Below are 20694 nucleotides of genomic sequence, written 5' to 3'. Positions count from 1 at the left end.
GGTCAACCACTCTGCTTCAGCGAGAGCAGCTCTTCATAGAAATGAGCTTTTGGATTGGGTTTTCTGAAAGATGGGGGATTCAATCTCATGCCAAGAGGGTCCAGGCAGGTGACGTAAATGAATGAACTGGGCTGGATGTAAGACAGACAACAGTGTGATCACAATGAGAAATGATACCTGCTACACAATCATTGTGTTAGGTAGGCAAGAGGGAGGGGTGAGAACTGTGGAAAACTGGAGCGCACATGCTCTATGAAAGGAGGCAGCTGTGACTCAGCCCCAAGCCAATTGTTGTCCTGCAGGAAAGTGGGCCCACAACTGCCATATCTGACTTTTCAATGCCAGCTAGAAATCAAGCTTTACATAAAATCTCCTAATGTTCAAATGTTGGTAATTAATTAAAAACATGTTTTTAAACACCTTAGGCCATGACTTGGGAAAAAAATATTGTTTTTTTTTAAAAAGTTTGCAAATTATCTTGCACAACCCTCTGATTTTGGGAAAGAAAATCTAGACACTAAGAGGTTAGGTGGCTCGCCATAGTCAGAGGGCCAGCCAGAAGCACAGATGGGACCCAGATTCGTCCCAGAGAACTATGGGACCTCCACTCTCGTTCTTGCAAGGGAACAATGACCCAGGGCACAGCTGTGGCAGGTGGGTGAATGGTGGGGAGTCGAAGAAGTGTGGGGTGACATGGGCCATCGGTACCTGCGGTTGCCTTGCTTGCCGGAGATCCTGAATTTGGAGTGCGGAACGTCTGGGTTTGGGTGGCTGGAGGGGTGCGGTGTAAGAGGGTGGCGCATCGGACCACGGAGGCCGAAGCTTTTTTCCCCGACTGGTTCGTCTGGGTCTTCGCTGCCACGAAGCGTGGAGATGGGGAGACCTCTGGATGTGAACACTCAGAGCCTGTGTCTGGATCGTCCGGTGGCTCCCACCCGGGGGCGGTACCTGAGAGGGTCACGCTCTCAGTCCCGGATGGCCCTTGGAACTGGCCAAGTAAATGGCCTCTCGAGCCACAGACCCCACACTTGAGGGTTGAAACCCCTTCGCAGTCCACAGAAAGCAAAGATTCTCGCTCCTACCTGGAGCCCAAGAAAGTCCGGGAATCTAGAACCTTCCCCAGCTTCTCCTTGAGGGAAGCCTACCTTACATGTTTATCCTCCCACTGGCCCCAAGGGTATTAAGGCAGATGAGGAGGCAGAGGCTCAGGGAGGTACAAGCATCACTCCAGGGTCACCGAGCAGCTTGGGGCTGAGCCAAGATGAATTTCCCAGGCTCCTAACTCATTTCACTCAATAGTTTGCACCACCTTCTCACATGGAATGCTAGCAGGCTGAAATTCCTATCTGGGCTTTCACCGAGAAAGGAAGACAGAGTTTTAGACTGGCTGACTGCGCTTTAAGAAACAGATGAGGATTTATACGTAAGACATGTTTAAAAATAAGAGAACATAGTGGTCTCTCCTTTCTGTAAACCTGAAAATTTAACTGGAGAAAACAAAATTCAGAGAATATAAGGATATGAAAAAAGTAACTATGCAGCTGAGAGGGTGGCGAGAGACCAGGAAGTCTCTCTGAAACCTCTCCTAGGTAGAGTGGGGTGAAAATGCATTCAAGACAAATGGGAATAGTGTGCTCAAGGCTGGAGGTGGACATGAGTGGGAGACGCGATGCAAGAGTCATCTATTTGGGAAACCCTCCTGGTGGATTTTAGTCTTAGAAAGAAAACTGGAGACCTTACACTTTTGGCTATGATGGAACTGGTGTAGGACTGACTAGCCCTCCTCCAAATTCAACTGTAAAGCTGGACAAAATACATGAAACAACAGTTTCCAGACCTCGAAGAGCAGGAGGTGCAGGACTGTGACACATGAAAGCCCTGCCATGAGCCCCTCTGATCACTCCAGCTCCCTGCCTGGAGGGACCTCCTGGACCATGGCACAGAACTGAAGCCCAAAGGAAGCACTGCAATCTCGCTGAACTGAGGAGACAGTGACCAGAGTTCAGGGCTTCTGAGGTGGCTGGAATTTGCAAGGTAGAATAACAAAGAGGAGAGAATCAGGCAAAAAAACCCAAAAAAACAAACACACACACACACACACACACACACACACACACACACACACAACAAAAAACAAAAAACCTCCAAAAATGTGCAGAGGGGCCCTATGACGTCTTTGGCTGAATGCCAAATGGATGTGTGCAGAGGGAGCCTCTGCAAACCCTGGTAGCCAACAGCTATTGGGGGGCTGTGAGCTGAGTGGGGATTCAGAGGTTGTACAAGGTTAGAGGATATTTGCGTTCCCACCTGCCATTCAGGAGAGACCTTGCTGAATACCTCAGGCATTCAGTCAAGACCCAGAAAAGCCCAGCCTTGGAAGGATTACTCTAATTCTAGAATAAAGACTATAATAGTACCCCCTTATCCACAGGGGATGCATTCCAAGATCCACAGTGGGTGCCTGAAACCATGGGTAGTACCAAATCCTAGATATACTATGATTTTTGCTCTAAAAAATCTATCTTTGATAAAGTTTAATTTATAAATTAGGCACACTGAAAAAACAAGGCTGAAACACTAAACAGAGCTTCAGTTGATCTATAAATATCATCACACAATCTAATATATATGTAAATAGTCTCAATAGAGACTCTCAAAAGAAACTGGGAAAGAAAAATATTTACAGACATACTACTGAAAATTTTCCAAATTTGGTGAAAAATATAAATCCACTGATGCAGAAGCTCAATGAACCTCAAACAGGAGAAACTCTAAGAAAACTACACACCCATAATCAAATTACTAACAACCAGTAATACAGAGAAATATTTAAAATCATCTAGAGAAAAGAGATACATTAAATATGCAACAACCAGAATGATGTGACGTCTCACCAGAAACACCGTAAGCCAGAAGATAAAAGAATGACATTTTTTAAGTGCTGAAAAAAAATTCTCAACCTCGAATTGCATATCCAGAGAAAGTATCCTTCAAAAGAAAAGGTGAAATAAAAACATCTTTAGTTAAGAGAACTTTTTACGAACAGACCTACAACATAAGAAATGTTAAACGAAGTTCTTCGGGGAATAGAGGAAAATGATAATAGAAGAAATTCAGATTTATACAAAGAAAAGCACAGAAAATGGTTTACCATTTTCATATGTGTGAGTAAATATAAAAAGCATTTGTCTCATCTCTTAATTACTTTAAAGAATAATTGACTGTTAAAAGCAAAAATAAATAAATAAATAAATGTTGGGTTTCTAACTTATTTAGCCCTATATGCATGACAAGAACAGTACAAAGGACAGGAGGGTAAATGGAAGTATGCTGTTGTAAGGTTCTTACATCATGTGTGATATGTTATGATATAAATTCATGGTAGACTGTAATACATTAAAGATGTATATTATAAACCACAGAGTAACCCTTAAAGACATACCTAGAAAGCTAACAGAGGAAATTTTTTAAATTCTTGATTAATATTAAAGAAGGCAAGAAAAGAAGAAAAAATGAACACTAGAAATGGGGCAAACAGAAATACACGATGGTAAACTTAAATCCAACCATACCAATAAATTACATTAAATGTAAATGGATTAAACACTTCATTTATAAGGCAGGGATTGCCAGACTGGATAAAGGGATGAGAACGGACAACATGTATGCACTTCAATATGTATGCACACATAGATTAAAAGAAAAGGATGAAAAGAGATATACCATGCAAACACTAAGCCTAAGAAACACTAAGAAAGCTGTAGTGACTATGTTAATATCAGGCAAAGTATTAGATTGGTACAAAAGTAATTGTGCTTTTTGCAATTGTTTGTAACCTGTTTAACCGCAATTACTTTTGCACTAACCTAATAGATTTCAGAACAATGGGTATTACCAGAGATAAAGAAGGGCATTGCACAACTTTGAAAGGGTCAGTTCATCAACATATAATGATCCTAAGTGTGTGAACCTGAAAACAAAGTTTCAAAATATATAAACCAAAACCTGACAGAACTAAAGAAAGAAACACCGTATCTACAATTAAAGTTATGAATTTTAATGCTTCTCTCTCAGGATTTGATAGAAAAAGCATATATATTTTTTAAAGCCTGAAAAGGTATAGAGATCTGAACTACATTATCAATCATTGTAATCTAACTGACACTCCACTCAGGGAATACTCTTTCCAACTCATTCTATGAGGCCAGCATTACTGATACCCAAATTAGACAAGAAGATTACATGAAAAGAAAAGTACATTGCTGCTTGGAATGTAAAATCGCATAACCACTTTGGAAAACAATTTGACTGTTTCTTAAAAGTCAAACATACATCAGCCATTTCACTCCCAGGTATTTACCAAAGAGAAATAAAAGCATTTGTCCATAAAAGACATGTACAGAGTTCACAGAAACTTTATTTGTATCAACTTCAAACTGGAACAACCCATATGTCCTTCCAAAAGTGAATAAAGAAAATTGTGGTATCTATACAGTAGGTCTTAGACTTAGAATTAATATCATTTTGTTCAATGTCATTTCATTGTAACCTTGATAAGATGCTGTAGAAATTTAACTCTTGTTTATATCAATTAGCCTGTGGTAAAATTAGTTTTGTTATTCGTCATTTCATTTAAAGTCACACAACCTATTGACAATGTTATGAGGTCTGACAATTAAGTTCGCGAACTTGTTGCACCGATGTTGCTAACCTTTTTTGATTTCAGAGGGATTATTCAGTAGGAATTTGTACCAACTGGACAAACAGTTAACGAAGTTTACTATTTGGAAGTGCTAAAAAGGCTGTATGAAAAAGTTAAGACAACCTGAACTTTTCGCCAACAATTTATGGCTCTTGCATCATGACAAGGTACCAGCTCACACGGCACTGTCTGTGAGGGAGTTTTTAGCCAGTAAATAAATAATTGTACTGGAACACCCTCCCTACTCACCTGATTTGGCCCCCAATGACTGCTTTCTTTACCCAAAGATAAAGGAAATATTGAAAGGAAGACATTTTGATGACATTCAGGACATCAAGCATAATACAATGACAGCTCTGATGGCCATTCCAGAAAGTTCCAAAATTGCTTTGAAGGTTGGACTAGGCCCTGGCATCGGTGCATAGCTTCCCAAGGGGAGTATTTCAAAGGGATTTGTAGTCATATTCAGCAATGAGGTATGTAGCACTTTTTCTAGGAGGAGTTCGTGAACTTAATGGTCAGACCTTGCATATCTAGACAATGGAATACTACTACCCAGCAATTAAAATGAATAAAGTACTGCTGTATGCAAACACAGATGAATCTTAAAACAATTATGGTATGTGGAAAAAGTCAGACACCCCTGTACACACAACAAAAGAGTACACACTATAAGACTCCATATATGCGCTTACATGCAATATTCTAGAAAATACAAACTAATCTAGTAATAGGAAGCAGATCAGTGCTTGCCCAAGGATGGGGTAATGGTGAGGGATTTTGGGGAGTGATGGATATGTTCATAATCTTGATTGCAATGATGGTTTCATGGGTGCCTATATAGGTCAAAGCTTATCAAACTGGACACTTGGATACAGGCACTTTATTGTATGACAATATACCTCAATACTGGTGTTTAAAAATCTTCACCAGAAAAATTTATTTTCTTGATTGTGACCATCATTTACAAACCACTGACTGACTATGGGGCACTGTGTTAATCCTAGGACTGTAGTTCTCTGCGTGTAAGAGGTCAGTTTTGGGAGTGATATTAAAGCCAGGTAAAATTCTGGGAAATTTCAGATAGAAGTGATCAGAAAACATGCTCTTGAGAGCTAACACTACAAACTACCATAGGTCTTCAAGTAATTTAGATACCTACTCAAGAAAAAGAAGCTTCAAAGAAGGAAGTGATTCTTCTGGCAAAGAAAAAAAACATCCCAACATTGTAACCTTCTTCAGTTTATTTCACAGTTTGACTTTCTGTACTCTCAATGTATTTTAATAAAGTACAGGCATAATAACGTGTTAAAAAAACAAAAACCAATCCATGTTAATTCACCACATTATCAGAATAAAAGATAAGAATCACAGAATCATCTCAACAGATGTAGAAAAAACATGTAACACCAATTGATGATAAAATCTTTCAGTAAACTAGGAGTAGAAGGTAACTTCCTCAACTGATAAAGGGCATTTATGAAAACCTACTTCAGCTAACATAATACTTAAGGATGAAAATAATGATACTTAATGATGAAAAACTGAACCTTATGATTGGGAACGAGGCAGAGATAGTCACTCATTTCTTCTATTCAACATTGTACTGGAGGGTCCTAATCAGTATAGTAAAGAAGAAACATATAATAAAAAGAATACAGATTGGAAAGAAAGAAATAAAGCTGTCTTTACTAGCAGATAGTCAGTATGTACAAGGATAATCCTAAGAATCTACAAAAGGCCTATTAGAACTAATAAGTGAATTTAGCAATACTGAATTCAACACTGAATTCAATATTGAATAATCAATTGTGTTTACATGTACTACCCACAATGATTAGAAAATAAAAAATCACCGTAATGTAAAAAAACATAAAATGGTTAGAGGCAATTTAATGAAATATGTGCAAGACCTCTACTCTGAAAAGTACAAACTATTGCTGATAGAAAGTAAAGGACCTAAATACTTGGAGAGATATACCATGTTCATGGATTGGAAGACACAATACTATTATGATGGCTATTCTCCCCAAATTGGCCTATAGATTCAATGTAATCCTAAATAAAATCCCAGTTATATATTTTGTACAAATTGGCAAGAAAACTAGTATTTATAAGGAAAAGATCCTAGAATAGACAAATATTCTTTAAAAAGTACAACACTGAAAAACTGAGAGTACCTGATTTAATACTTAGTATAAAGCCCGAGTAAATAAGACCATGTTGGCATAAGCACAAATAAGTCAATGGAACAGAAATAAACTAATTTACTTATACATTCAATTGATTTTCAACAAAGGTCCCAATGCACTGTAATGTGGAAAAGGCAATCTTTTCCACAAATCATGTTGGAGCAACCAATATTCCTATGGAATGAAATGAATCTTAACTCATACCTCTCATCATTTACAAAAATTAACTTGAAATGGATCACAGACCTAAATACAAAAGCTAAAATTATAAAGCTTCTAAAAGATAGTAAAGGAGAATATCATCACCATCTTGAGGTACGTAAGGATATCCTGGGTGGGACCCAGAAAGCACTAACCATAGAAACAAATGATAAATTAGATTTCATCAAGATGAAAAACAACTGCTCATCAAAAAACAGTATATGAAAATCAACAGACATAATGAAGACAGAGAAAATACTCACTATATGTAGATATATGTATATCTGATAAAGGCTCCAATCTAGAATATATAAAGAACTCCTATAACTTAATAAAAAGACAAACAACGCAACCAAAAAGTAGACAAAATATTTAAATAGCTTCCAAAGTAAAATATACAAATGGCCAATAAACAAATGAAAAAGTACTCAACACCATAAGTCATCAGGAAATTACAAACTAACAATATGAGATACCACTACACAATCCCCAGAATAACTAGAATTAAATAGCCCATTGCCACCAAATGTTGGCAACAACGGGGAATCTGTGACTGGTAGGAATACGATGCTACAGTCATTCTGGAAAATGGTTAGTGAGTTCTTAAAAGTTAAACATACTCTCTCTCCCCTATGATCTAGCAATTCTACTCCTTGGTATTTATCCAAGAGAAATGAAAACATCTGTCCACAAAAAGCCTTGTGCAAGCATTTTCATAGCAGCTTTACTCATAACAGCCTAAAACTGGAAACAACTCAAATTAACAAGCAATTGCAGAATAAACTGTGGTATTTTTTCATACAATGGAATATTGCTCAGTAGTAAAAATGAATGAACTGGTGTGTGTGTGTGTGTGTGTGTGTGTGTGTGTGTGTGTAACAATATGTATGAATCTTAAAAATATTTTGCTCAGTGAAAGCAGCCAGACACAAAAGAGTACATACTATATGACCCCATTTGTAAGAACTTTTGCAGTCAGCCTAGGTCCCTCTGGCTATTCTCATGAGACCCAGGCTGGCCCTGGGTAGCACTTAAACCGTCAAGTCCAGCCCCTAATTCCACACAGAACCCATGGACATACAAATCTCTAGATCCAAAGAAGGGGCTACTGGTCAGCCTTGGAGACTCAGTCCTCTGTTAGATCTAGCCTAAATCTCTCATGCTGTATTTTAAACACAGATGATCCTAGAGTCCCCAGACTTTACTAATAGAGAACAGAGATTTATTCAATAAACGGATGCAGAAAGACAGAGAGAGTCCATAACAGAGAGAAAAAGAAAGTGAGGAACAGAAAAACAGCAAACAGCTCTTCAGCAGAGAAGCACCTGGATGTTAAGGAGGAAATCGGGGTGCAAGCAATGCCCCCTTTGTGCTGTACTATCTGACACGTGATGCAGGATAGCTTCACAATTAAGAGTGTGGGCCTGGAGCTTGCCTGCGAAGGTTGGAAGCCAAGCTCCCCCTCTTATTAACTCCATGCTTACAACTTGTTCTAGAAAGAGCGATCTGGGGAAAGAGCAGTAGCAGCACTGAAGGTATTCTCCAGAGGCTGAAACTGTGGCCCACCTGGTAACTATAAGGCAGGCGGGCCTTATAACTAACACCTAAGTGCATTCTGGGCAGCATGTCCTCTGGGCACCAAGACAGCAGGCAGTTGCCTACACAGCTGCCAGTCCCGGCCCATGGAAAGAGGAATCCACAAAGGGTCCGGGCCATGGTGCTCAAGCCCAGTCACAGCCCTGATGACTCAGCACCATTAGTGGGTCAAATGGATGGGTCATGCCCACTAAGTGGAAGCTGCGTGCTCTCTCCCCACACAGGACCCAGACACGTGGTGGGAACTGGGTAACCCATACATCCCTAGCCTGGGTGGCGGGATGGGTTTTTGTAGCTGGGCCACCAGGGATGCCTGCCTGAAGGTCTCCTCATGCTAGAGATGCCTACAATCCAGACCCCAGGGCTGGAATGACCTCCAGGGCTCCCACAGATGGGAAACCTGAGCCCAGAGAAGGGAAGTGACAGGCACAAGGTCACCGAGCAGTCAGAGGCTGAGCAGGACGAGAATCTGAAACCAGTTATCGACCTCAGGACTTGTCAGCTCTCACCCAGGGCCTCTGCTGTTTCGTCCACCAGGGAGGACTTCCTAGGGAACCTGCCTGACCATCCTCTAAGCTCCGGACACCTCTTCCAGACCACCAGAATGTCCTTGGCTGGGGGTCATCCGGCCTCCCAGACTGTAGGCAGCTTAAAACCCTGCTGACCTTGCGTAACCCCTCCCTGTCTTTGGAAATAAGTCTCCTCTTCTAGAGTCAGTGGAGTGGGATCCACATAGCTCCGCCCTGAGAAACAAAAGCAGGGATGCTCCCACATCCGCTCTTAAACATCCTGCTCTGCTGCCCTGAGCCTCTGCGCTGGTTAAGCCCCACCCGTCAGGATTTTGGTTGGGGACTGAGGGCCTCCTAGCTCATATACTTGGGGATCTAAGGATGGAAACCCGTTTGACACCCAGAAGGGGAGCTGGGAAACCAGTAGCATCAAGAGAATGGAAGGTCCAGATGTCCCTGTGGGGAAGGCCCTTAGAAACTTTTCCATTCCAGTCAGGGGAGGAAGGAGAGGCTGGGGGCCAGAGACAAAGATGAGGCCTGCCCGAGGTCACACACAAGCCTGCAACTCCGCCCAAGATGAACACCCAGGGCTCTGAGTTCTGGCTTAGCACTCCCTCTCGCTTCTTACCCTTTCCACCACCAAGGGCAAAGAGGGAGCTGTCCTACCTAGTTGGCCATCGCCTAGCTTGGGCTAAACCCTGCATGGGTTCAGACTGAGGCTGCATCACATGGCGCTGGCTTTGCGGGTGAGGATTCAGGAACCACTTGGATGAGTGATGCTACTCTGAGTCCACCAACGGGAAGATTCAGACTTTTCTGTCTTAAGGGTAGGGCTTTCCTAGCTATTCCAGCTACTAGAGTAAGGTGGCCCCAGGTCACACCTGGACACCTAGAGACTGGCCCATATCAAGCTCACCTTTGCTTTCCCCATCCTCTGGCAAAGCCTCCGAGCCTCAGCCTCTGGCTGGCCCACCCCTCCCCCAACAACAAAAGGTACTCACTGATGGGGGCATGTAAGGCCACGTGCTCCTGGTAGGGCGTGTAGTACTTGTACTGCTTTCCACAGAATTCACAGGTGTAGTTACCAGTTTCTGTCCAAGAAAGAGAGGAAAGCGTGGGAATAGGCGCCAGGCTCCCATCCAGAAGCAGCCATGTGCTCCCTCCCCCAATACTCCTTCTCATTTTGGGACCATCAGCTAGAAGCAGAAGCCCACTTGAGTTGACTACCTGGGTTCAAATCCCAGCTCTGCCATTTTGAGCTGTGTGACCTTGGGCAAATCTCTTAACCTCTCTGTGCCTCAGTTTTCCTATCTGTAAAACGGGGGTAATAATAGGACCACCTTATAGGATTGCTGTGAGGATTAAATTTGTACGTCAAGTGCTTAGAACAGTACCTGGCACACACTGTTCTCCTTCATCACTCCACCCCCAGGCCCCAGTGCTCAGGAAATGTGCGGTGACCCAAGTTGACCTCTAGTGCCAACCTTTCTATCAGCCCCTTTGCAAACCCTGTCCTCTGCAATGCTGCAATGGCCTCACTTGGTTCCCCTTTTCTCCCGGACCTTCACTGCCCCCAAGCATCCCCCACCCCCCAGCAGAAGAGGTCACTTCTTCCTCTCAGGTCCCATCAGACTTTATCTTTACCTCTCTTTTGGGTCTGCCTAACTTCTTTCTTCTTAAAAATTTCTGCTGTAATATTGTTCACTGGGGGAAAATTATAAAATACTGATAAATACAAAATTTAAAAAATAAGAGAAATTTCAATCATCTGTAACCCCCAAAGAATAGCAGCTACCCCTTGGGTAGAACGTGCACCTTGCCCCTTGTCCCAGACGCACCCCCCCACTCCCATCTCATCTGGGGTGTGCTTCTCACTGACATCATCTGCCTGGCTCCTGCAGCCCTTGAATTAGCAGCCCTGATCTATATCTTCTTTGTAACCTGGTGCATTCAATCGACAATACTTTGTGGACATCTTGCTCAATCAATAAACTTCGATCTCTACTGCATTTATTGGCTGCATGGTTCCCACTGGACTTCAGAATTTGCTGAGCCAGTCACTTACACCAGGGGACATTTAGATGGCTTCAAAAATTTTTTCCTTACATTAAAATATAATGCTGTGATCCACATCCATGTAGAAATTTGTGCACGTTTGCTCATTATTTTTGCACATCATTGCAAAACAAGGATTATTGTGCATAATCTTCGCACATTATTTCCACAGGATAAATTAAGGGTATGCATTTTTAAGGTTTCTGACAACCAGAGCACCAAGTACTATCAAAAGGTTGGTCCAATTTTTATCTCAATCAGGAAGATGTGAAAATGTTTCCATACACCGTAGCCAGCATTAAGTATTCGTGTCTTCTTAAATTGTGACTGATATGGGGAACTGTAACCACTGCTGGGTGTTTTCCCCACTTCTTTCAGGTGTAAGGCAATTGACTATTTTTCATGTTCAATTAACTATAGCTTTTCTTTTGTGACTTTCCCATTTGTGTTTATAGCCAATGTTTCTATAGGTGTATTTACCTTTTGTAAATCACTAAGAACTCTGTAGACAGAATAAGAACACCAACATTTTGTCCTATATGTTGATTATGTTAATTATAAGTATTTTTTCTCAAATTGACTTATTTTATAATTTTTTTTCTAAATACAGAAGTTTTAAAATTTTTCAGTTAAATAATTTTTGTAACTGATTCATGAACACTGGAAAAGATCTCTGTGCTGTTTGTAGGCTTCAAAGCTGTTAGGTCAACTGTATTAATTATATTATTCAAACCCTATCCTCTATAACATTCTTTGTCTACTTGCTCTGTCAAAGACTACATGTGATAAATCGTTCCATTTCATTGTATTTTTAAATTTATTTTGTATGTTGAGATACAATTTGTTTGAGGCATACAGGTTCGGGAGATCAACATATCCACTGTGAACTGTACCCTTTTGTTCACATTACCCTATTTTCTAACACAGCACTTCTCTAAGTGTGGTCTCTGGGCCAGTAGCATCAGCATGACCTGGGAACCTGTTAGAAATGCAAATTCTCAGGACTTACCCAAGACCTACTGAAAGAAAAATTCTAGGAATGGGATCCAGCAACCTGTGTTTTAACAGGCCCCCCTAGAACATTCTGATGCAGGGGAAAGTTTAAGAACCACTGTTCTAACATTTAATTACACAGTTTTATTAGTTCATCTGGCATTAATGTTATTAATTCTTGGTAATTACTTTGTCAGATCCTCCTTTCCACTTGTTTGCATGTGCCTTAAAGACATTTTCCTAAATTTCCCAGTACTGGCATTCATTAAACAGATGCTGTGCTAAATGCCAGCACAAAATATTAGCAAAAAGACTTATCGTTCCTGCCTGTAAGGAGCTTGCAGTCTGGAGAAGGAGACAGAAAAATCAATCACACAAATTTAAAACTGCAACCATGATGGGTGCTCTTAAGGAGATATTTACAATGTGACAATTCTAACAGGGAATTCAATTTAGTTAGGGAAGGAGCAAAGAGTTTCCTGAGAAAGACAAGAGTGAAAGATAAGGAATTCACTAGGTATGTCTCTAATAAACCATTAGTAATTGGATTATTTTAAGTTAACCTGAGAATCTTTGTCTTCCAGTAGAGGAGATCACGCCATTTGCTTTTATTGCTATAGTTGACTTGGTTTTACTCCATGATTCTCCCCCTTCCCCTGCTCCATCCTTTCTGGTTGTTCCCTTAGTTTTCAGTTGTTTGATACATAAACTCATTTCTTTGCCTTTCCATTATTCTCCAATATTCAATTATTTTGCAATATTCTTCATTGTTTCAGACAGTATATATTTCTCTAATTGTTATAATGAAGCAGGAAATGACATTTTCACAACTATTATCATTGAGAAGTTTAACTCGGTGCTTCTCAAACTTCAGCATATGTAAGAATCATCTAGAGAGATTGTTGCAACACAGGTTGCTATTCACCCCCCACCCCCCAACCCAAGGTTCTGATTCCATAGTTCTAGCGTGGGACCTAAGAATTTCTATTTCTAGTAAGCTTTTAGGAGATGCTTATACTGCTGACGTAGGGACCACACTATGAGCAGGACTGGGTTAACCTACTTTACTGTATCCTTCACCTATTCCTTCTTTCTTGTGTTTTTAACATTCCAGAGTAAACTTTGTCTTTTGCATACAATTTTATAATCAGATTTGCAAGATTTTAAACTTACTTCTAGTTTACCTGGCGTTAGTAGTCATACGTGCTCTTGTACTGTGAATTAATTCCTCATAATTGAGACCGTAAGTGTGTTCTACCACTCAGTTCACTGGGGTATAACTGCCAGTAATTCCATGAAGATGGTTACACAGGAGATATAGTATGTTTTTGAGCCCTGGCTTTTTTCTTTATACATAAATCACAATTTGTCTAGATACAGAATTCTTAGGTTACAATCTTTTCCCTTCAAAACTATTTCACTGCCTTTGGCATTTGGTACTGCAGAAAAGTCCGAGGCATGTCCATCGTGGATTCGTTGGTAAATAACTTGTTTTTTAGATGGCTGTATAAATTTTGTCCTTTATATTTATAGTTTTAAAAAGTCACTAAGGACTCATTTAGTTATGAGTCTACTTATATGGACTCTACCTGATATATGATGAGCCCTTAAATCTGCATACACAAGTCTTCCTGTAGCCGAGCAAATTTTTCTTCTATTGTATCTTTGAAATACGGCTTCTGTCCCACTGGCACAATACCATCAATTATCTCTGCAACCGGTTGCATTCTCCGTATTTATCATGTTTTCCTCTTACTATCTTCATCTGTTCAAATTTGTCCTTCACATCATTAATTCCATTTCTGCAAATCGATTCTGCTGTTTGATACCTACAATGGAGATTTTAGTGCGGTTCTGGTATTTTCAGCTTCTCTGCAATCCTTCCTCATCGCAGGTCTCTCTCTTTGCCTTTTCATCTTATCCCGTAGCTTTTTTGCCATACAACTCCAGGCTCCTTTTTCACAGGGGTCATGCTACGGACTGAATTCTGCCCCCCCCAAATTCAGATGTTGATGCCTCCCAATGTGATGGTATTTGGCCAGAAAGTGATCTCCCTGTAACCCGATCATGCTGTATCCTGATCTCAAGACTTCCAGCGTCCAGAAACGTGAGAAAATAAATTTGTTGCATAAGCCACCCATCTGGTATTTTGTTAAGGCAGCCCGAGGGGACTAAGACAGGTCATATTTTCTTATAATCAATTGTGGTTGTCAAACAGAATTTCCTTCTAGAGTTTGCAGTATCATTTGCAGAGGTATTCTCTTCCTCTGGGTCTCCTAAATTCTCTTTTTTCATGGTAGGTGGAATTTCATAGTGCTGACGTTTTGTTTTTATTTACCTATTTATTTTTATTTTACGAGTTATTCTTCCTTATTCACACATAAAAATCAAGTAGCCTAAAAATGAGTCTAGCTTATCCTGTTTCAGTAGACGTGAATGAATTGCCCTCAATCTCCCGTTATCACAGTAGACCATTACCATGGTGGTAATTCTCAGATCTACAGCTGCAGAGCAAGCTGCCACACAGGGCCCCTTGACCAACTCTGTCTCCCTAGCAGCATTCCTCTGCTCTATCATGGCTTTGGTTTCTTCCTCCAAAAGCACCCAATTCTCCAATTTGCTCAGTTGATGCAGGGATGGAGGATGTGCTTCCCAGCATGCACTGCTGCTAGGTTGTTTTCCCCTTTCGGGACCTACAGAGCACTACTTGTGGCAACTAGTCCTTTCAAGGGCACCATGCTGCTACTGATTCCCCTTATTCTACGCCTCATCATTTTTAGGGTTCTGTGGCATTGGCCTGGTTACAGGAAGTGGCAGAAGTCCAAGAAACAGTATTTTTATCTCACAAGGCAGTTCCTGAGTGGTAACAAGGGACAGCCTCACACTATTCTAACGACCTCACTTCCCGAGCATCAAGTTGGTTTGGTTTTCTCTGTACGATTCCCTCCTCTGTGTCATTTGGGATAATTCCTCCCAGGTTCTAGCACTGGTTGTCTGTAAGGCTTAGTTACTGATATGCAGAACAAGTTTTACCTTGTGTTCTGCACCTGTCTGGATAATTAGTAGGTACTACTTATTTAATGCTTTCCATGTAAGTGTCAAGGACTAATTCTTTTACAAATACAATCTCATCTCATCTCCATGACAATCCTGAGGTTGAGTTTTGTTGTCGTCACTCCATTTTAAAGAAATGGTGGATTGGGGGCGGCCGGTTAGTTCCGTTGTTTAGAGCGCAATGCTATTAACGCGAACATTGCTGGATCGATCCCCACACGGGCCACTGTGAGCTGCACCCTCCACAACTAGACTGAAACAACTATTTGACTTGGAGCTGATGGGTTCTGGAAAAACTCACTTAAAATAAGTAAAGAAATGGTGGATTGGCGAGATTACAACATTTGCAGGATGTCACAGCGGGATTAAGTGTGGAGCCAGGATTCCTATTTGGGATGGCTCTACAGCTCTCACTCGCCTGCCTCTTGGCAACGTCGCTCATGTGTGACATCCTGAATACGAACCAGGTGCTGGTGAAGAACTTTATGCATTCGTCCTGTAGAATAGACATTCTTGTTCTCAACTTACAGATGAATCGAAGGACACTCAGAGGGGGAACATATCTAGTAAACTGGTGATGCCAGCCCAAATCAGGGCCTGATTCCAAAGCCCATTTTCATAGTTATGATGCTAGAGATGGAAGGGCAGTGCTATACGGGGGCTGCTGGCAGGTAGTACAGCGGGGGTTCCTGGGTGTGCTGTCCCTGTCCTGTATCTGTCTCCGAATGTCCATCGTGAAACATGTCTGATGCACATGTGGGTCTTCCCACAGTCTACCTTCTAACAGTTTTGTGTTGAGGATTTCATCATTTTCTTCATTGTCAAGACTATTTTAATGCTACTGTTTACTGAATATTTACTAAGCATATGATAAGCACTCAGCTAACCACTTTACAGATATTATCACATCTGCAGTTTCCTGAGTGCTTAAAGCAACTGTATTAAAGTAAAAACAATCATCCCCTGTGAGGAAGGAGGAAGAAACGCATGCCGGGGACCTCGCCAACACCTTCCAAGGGTCTGGAAGCTCCACGCTGAGGACCAACTCTGGCTTCACTGCTGTAGCTCCCTCGATTTCCCTTCCCTCAGATTTCCATATCCACTCGTTCTACGTTTGTGCGTATATTTTTGCAAGCCACCTTAATCCTTATTGTGATGACGCTGAGTTAATAAAGGTCTTTTCTTGCTGGGTAGTAAGACAGGCACAGGAAGTACAGAGAGGAATAAACAAGTAGGTAAACTTCTGAAGGGCTGGACCAGAGGAGTCTCACTTCTGAGAACACCTCCCACCCCCACCACCAATCCATTCTTGCAGCAGCCAAAGTGGTCTTCCTAAAATGTAAATCGGATGAAGTCCCTTCCCCATTTAGTAAACTCTCTGGCTGATTCCCCTCAGGATGAAATCTAAATAATTTCACTTGGCATTCAAGGCTCTTGAAGACCTGAATGCAGGATTGGTTTGCCTTTCAATTTCTGGTGGGGCTCCCCTACCTTTGCGTGAGACACAGGAACTCATTCTCCACCCTGGACCCCACGTGGAAGCCTCTTAGATCCCCAAGGCTGGTCAGGTGCCCCGATACCCACAGCCCCCTGTGATTCTGGCTATGCTGCAACTACTGATTACTGACCTACGCCCCCCACTTCACCTCACGTGCATGATCCAAGGGCAGGGCCCCATCTCACCACTGTGTCCCCACAAAACTCAGTACAAGCATGCCGCCAGCAGGCAGGTCTTGTGCATGGCTCCTGCCCTCAGGGATTTACTGGGACAAGGACAGATGGTGTGCATGTGGCTGCCCTGGACAGCTTCACTGGCTGCTAAACCCCTTCAGATGACAGTAACAACAGGTATTTTCTGAGCACCTACTATGTACCAGGCACTGTGCTAATTAATAGGTGATTCATATCCATGATCTCATTTAATCCCCCAACAAACCTGCGGGGACATGTCATCCTCATGCCATAGGTGAGGAGCCGAGGCTCAGGACGGCTAACAGACTGCCAGGGCACCAAGCATGCGCTACCTTCACTGCCTTAACCTTGACCCTGTGTTGTCCTGCCGCTTCTCAAAAGCTAAAGTCCTAACACTGACTGACCCACTTGTCAGGTGGGCAAAGTGAGGTACAAGGAGGCCAGTGGCTCACCAGCCAGCGATGTTGATGCAAGATGAGCAGTGCCACCCCCTTCCAGCGGCGGAACTCACCCTGCTACCCTCAGCCAGCACCCACCAGTCTCCCAACCCAGCCCTTGTCCCAGGGAGAGGCCCGCATACTTGGCCCGATTTTCTGGAATGGTTCTGGGGGTTCCTCCTTCACCTCTTCAGTGGCCACAACACCTTGGTCGAAGGGGTCTGTGGGAGAACACACGGCCCTTAGCGCCCTGGTAACCAGGTCTTGGGAGCCCAGCTGGGGACAGGGGAGGTGGCTAGCCACCGAGGACTTACCTGCCCGATTCTCGGGGGCCCCTTCCACACTAAACACTGCGCCCGGGCGGGAGGCAGCAGCCGCAGAAGGAAAGAAGCAAACAGGAACCCTGTTAGTCCCTGCCCACAGCTGCCTCTGCCCATTGCTCCCAGCCTCTGTCCAGGTAAGCTTGCCTTTGGGGCCTAGGAGAGCTGCCTTGGCCAGAGTCGATGCCCCAGAAAACCAGGGGCCACAGGAGGGCGCGTCCCAACCGGGACGTAGCCTGTGCCTCCGTTCCATTTCCTTCCACAGCAGGGGCCCTCCCCAAGGGCAGGCAGATGCTTTCTGTCTGCCCTGTTTCTGGACTCACCAGTACCCACTTGAGGGGCCAAGACAGGAGAGAAAAAGAGGAGGTGAGAGAAGGATGCACCTGGTTGTCATAACTTGAGATGGGCTGGGGTGTGGGGCTAGGGAGGGAGTGCCCAGATCCTTCCCAGGTCCAAGACCCTATTTCTAGGATTCTTGAGATTCTAAAAACAAATTACCTAAATTAACTGTTCTAATTTCAAACTCTACAATCTAAGATGCTAAAACACCATCACTCATTTTTAAAAATTGGTTTAATTTCACCAGAGCATGTGAATACTCAATATGAAATTGTATAATGAATCAATATAAAATTGTGGGTATTCTACTGATTTTAATCTACAAAACCAGCAATTTCACTTGCATTACCCAAATCAGAAGTATATATGGGGAATGAAAGAGACCTTTTCTCCCTCAGAACCTTCAGGGGTTGGTCACTGTCCTCAGTCTGGCCACTGATGACCTTCCTCTGGGTACGAGGATGGAGGGGAGGGCTGGGGCAGGGTGGGGGTCCTAAAAGCAGTGGGGGAGGTGGAGTGAGGGGTCTGACTCACCATCCACTGCATGGAGGTCTCGGTGCTCCTGGAAGCAGCTGTAGTATTTATACTTCTTCCCGCAGATGTCACACGTGTACCTGAAATTGTCTGTGGGGATGGAAAGACACACATAGTTACCAGGGCTTCAGTCACCTGGGGTAGAGGTTTTGGGGCCAGCTCATCTGCCTCAAAAACGAAAGGACTAGCCCAGACTGGCCCCAACTGGTGATGCCATGGAGAACCAATTCCTGGGGTGTTAGGGGTCTTCTACACAAGGAGACTGGGGAGCCCTAAAGTAATTTTCAAGCCAACCCCCCCAATCCTACCCTATGTGAGCTGAGCTCCTAAGGACCTATGTCATAACTGGCCCCACCTCCCTTCGTGAAGTTACTTGAAAATAACAATCACATAGCTACCATTTCCTGGGTGCTGCCTGTGCAAGGCACCAGGCTGGGCGCTGCCCCTGCATTTCTTCCCTGAGTCCTTGCAACTGAGGGAGGAAGTAGTAACCCATTTAACAGACAGGGAAACTGAGGCTCAGAAGGGACCTCCCCTAAGCCCTACAGCTGGGAGGTCCCACGGCAAGCAGCTTTGGAAATGGTTGCCAATGACCTCGACTTGTGGCATTCATGTTCATGCGATCCCTTCCCTTTGAGTCAGGGCTGGACCTCGTCACTTGCTTCTAAAGTGATGGGGTACAGTCAAGTGATGGAATGCTATTTCTGAGATTAGGTAACAAAAACTGTGACTTCCATCTTGCTCACACCATCTCTCTCTCGTTAGCTGCCATGTGTATGCTGCCCCACAGAGAAATCCATGTAGCAGCCTCTGGTGAACTGCCAGTGAGGACCAATCCTGCTAACAACAGGAGTGAGTGTGGAAGCAGCTCCTGCCCCGGCTGAGCCTTGAGATGAGACCACGACCCTGGCCGACATCTTGACTGCTGCCTCTTGAGAGACTCATGGCCAGAGGACCCAGTGAAGCAACATCAAGATCCTTCCCACAGAAACCGTGAGATAATCAGTGATTGTTGCTTTAAGTCATTAAGTTTCGGGGAGCCGTGTTCCACAGCAATAGATAATGGATACAAGATCCAAACTAGGATGATCCCCTCGGTCTACCTGAAGTCTGAGGCCATATTTACACAGGACGTTACCCTCCCACGCCGGCAACACGCTAATGTTTGTACTAGCACAACCTTGTGTGTGCATTCCTTGAGGTGATCTAGGGACGACCCATCCACCCCATCTTCCTGAGGACGCCCGGCACGGGGAGGTTGGGCGGCTTGCTCAGGCTGCACTGTGGGGCGGGGAATAGCCAGGATTCAAACACTCACTTAACTCCAAGCGATGGTTGAGTCAGGGCACGTGGCCCTTCTCTGTCTGGATAAGCCACCCTCTACTCCTGGATTAGGGCACCAGCCCCGTGGCCCCCATTCTGCTCCTCAGCACCCAGATACAGGATCTGATGAAACCCCTCCATCCCAAGGTCGCAATGCCAGGCAGTTCTGTGGAAACATTTCTGGCCCTCGTGTAGCTGGACTTTGGGACACAGATGACATTAGCCATCTCCCCACCTCTGCCCCCACGTCTTCCACCGCACCTGCAGTTTCTGATAGTGCCTTGGTAGATGCCAGGGCCACAGAGAATAATTGGTTCCTGAATGACGCACACACAGCCTTGGCACAAGCAGACATTATGAGGGTGTGGGGACCAGGCAGGGTCCAGACATGCCACCATCCTACCAGGCTCCACCATCACACCTGAACCAACCAGAGAGTTGTGGGGAGCAGAGGCCTGGTCCTGCCCTGCCTCACCCACTCTGCCAGCAACTGCTGCCTCCACCTTGGGATTCAGAGCCCCTCTTTACTCTTTAATTTGAGGGGGAGGAGAGAGTAGTATATGAGCTGATTCCTGGGGCCTCTCCAGGCTGGTGGTTCCAGAATTCCAAGCCTGGCTCAGGCTTCATCCTTTTCCATGCCCAGCATTCAGCTTAGACAACAATCTCCCCCATCAGGTCCCATCTGGATGTAATCTCTTGGTGCTACACACCTGGGGAACAGAGGTGGAGAAGTTAAGGCTACCTGAG

The 20694-nt window shown here is 43.6% G+C and overlaps 1 protein-coding gene across 19 annotated transcripts in view; it reads right to left on the bottom strand.

Annotated features, from left to right (window-relative positions):
• Positions 1–20694, bottom strand: part of ZNF618 (zinc finger protein 618) — a 170021-nt gene that overhangs the window by 29508 nt on the left and 119819 nt on the right. For 4 of the 19 annotated variants that reach the window (XM_019754622.2, XM_019754625.2, XM_019754623.2 and 1 more), the window contains exons 6-11: positions 18625–18714; positions 17746–17781; positions 17575–17652; positions 10845–10904; positions 10202–10291; positions 709–948 (exon numbers count right to left, since the gene is read on the bottom strand). In XM_019754622.2, the coding sequence (XP_019610181.2) occupies positions 709–948; positions 10202–10291; positions 10845–10904; positions 17575–17652; positions 17746–17781; positions 18625–18714 (594 nt within the window). The remainder of the gene's footprint in view (positions 1–708; positions 949–10201; positions 10292–10844; positions 10905–17574; positions 17653–17745; positions 17782–18624; positions 18715–20694) is intronic. The other 15 variants (XM_019754630.2, XM_074330888.1, XM_019754631.2 and 12 more) reach the window with 8 other exon arrangements.

This window comes from Rhinolophus sinicus, linkage group LG04 (genome assembly GCF_036562045.2).
Source record: "Rhinolophus sinicus isolate RSC01 linkage group LG04, ASM3656204v1, whole genome shotgun sequence".
Classification (NCBI taxonomy): domain Eukaryota; kingdom Metazoa; phylum Chordata; class Mammalia; order Chiroptera; family Rhinolophidae; genus Rhinolophus; species Rhinolophus sinicus.
Note: the sequence above shows the minus strand (reverse complement) of the source record. Positions and strands in the feature narration are given on the sequence as shown.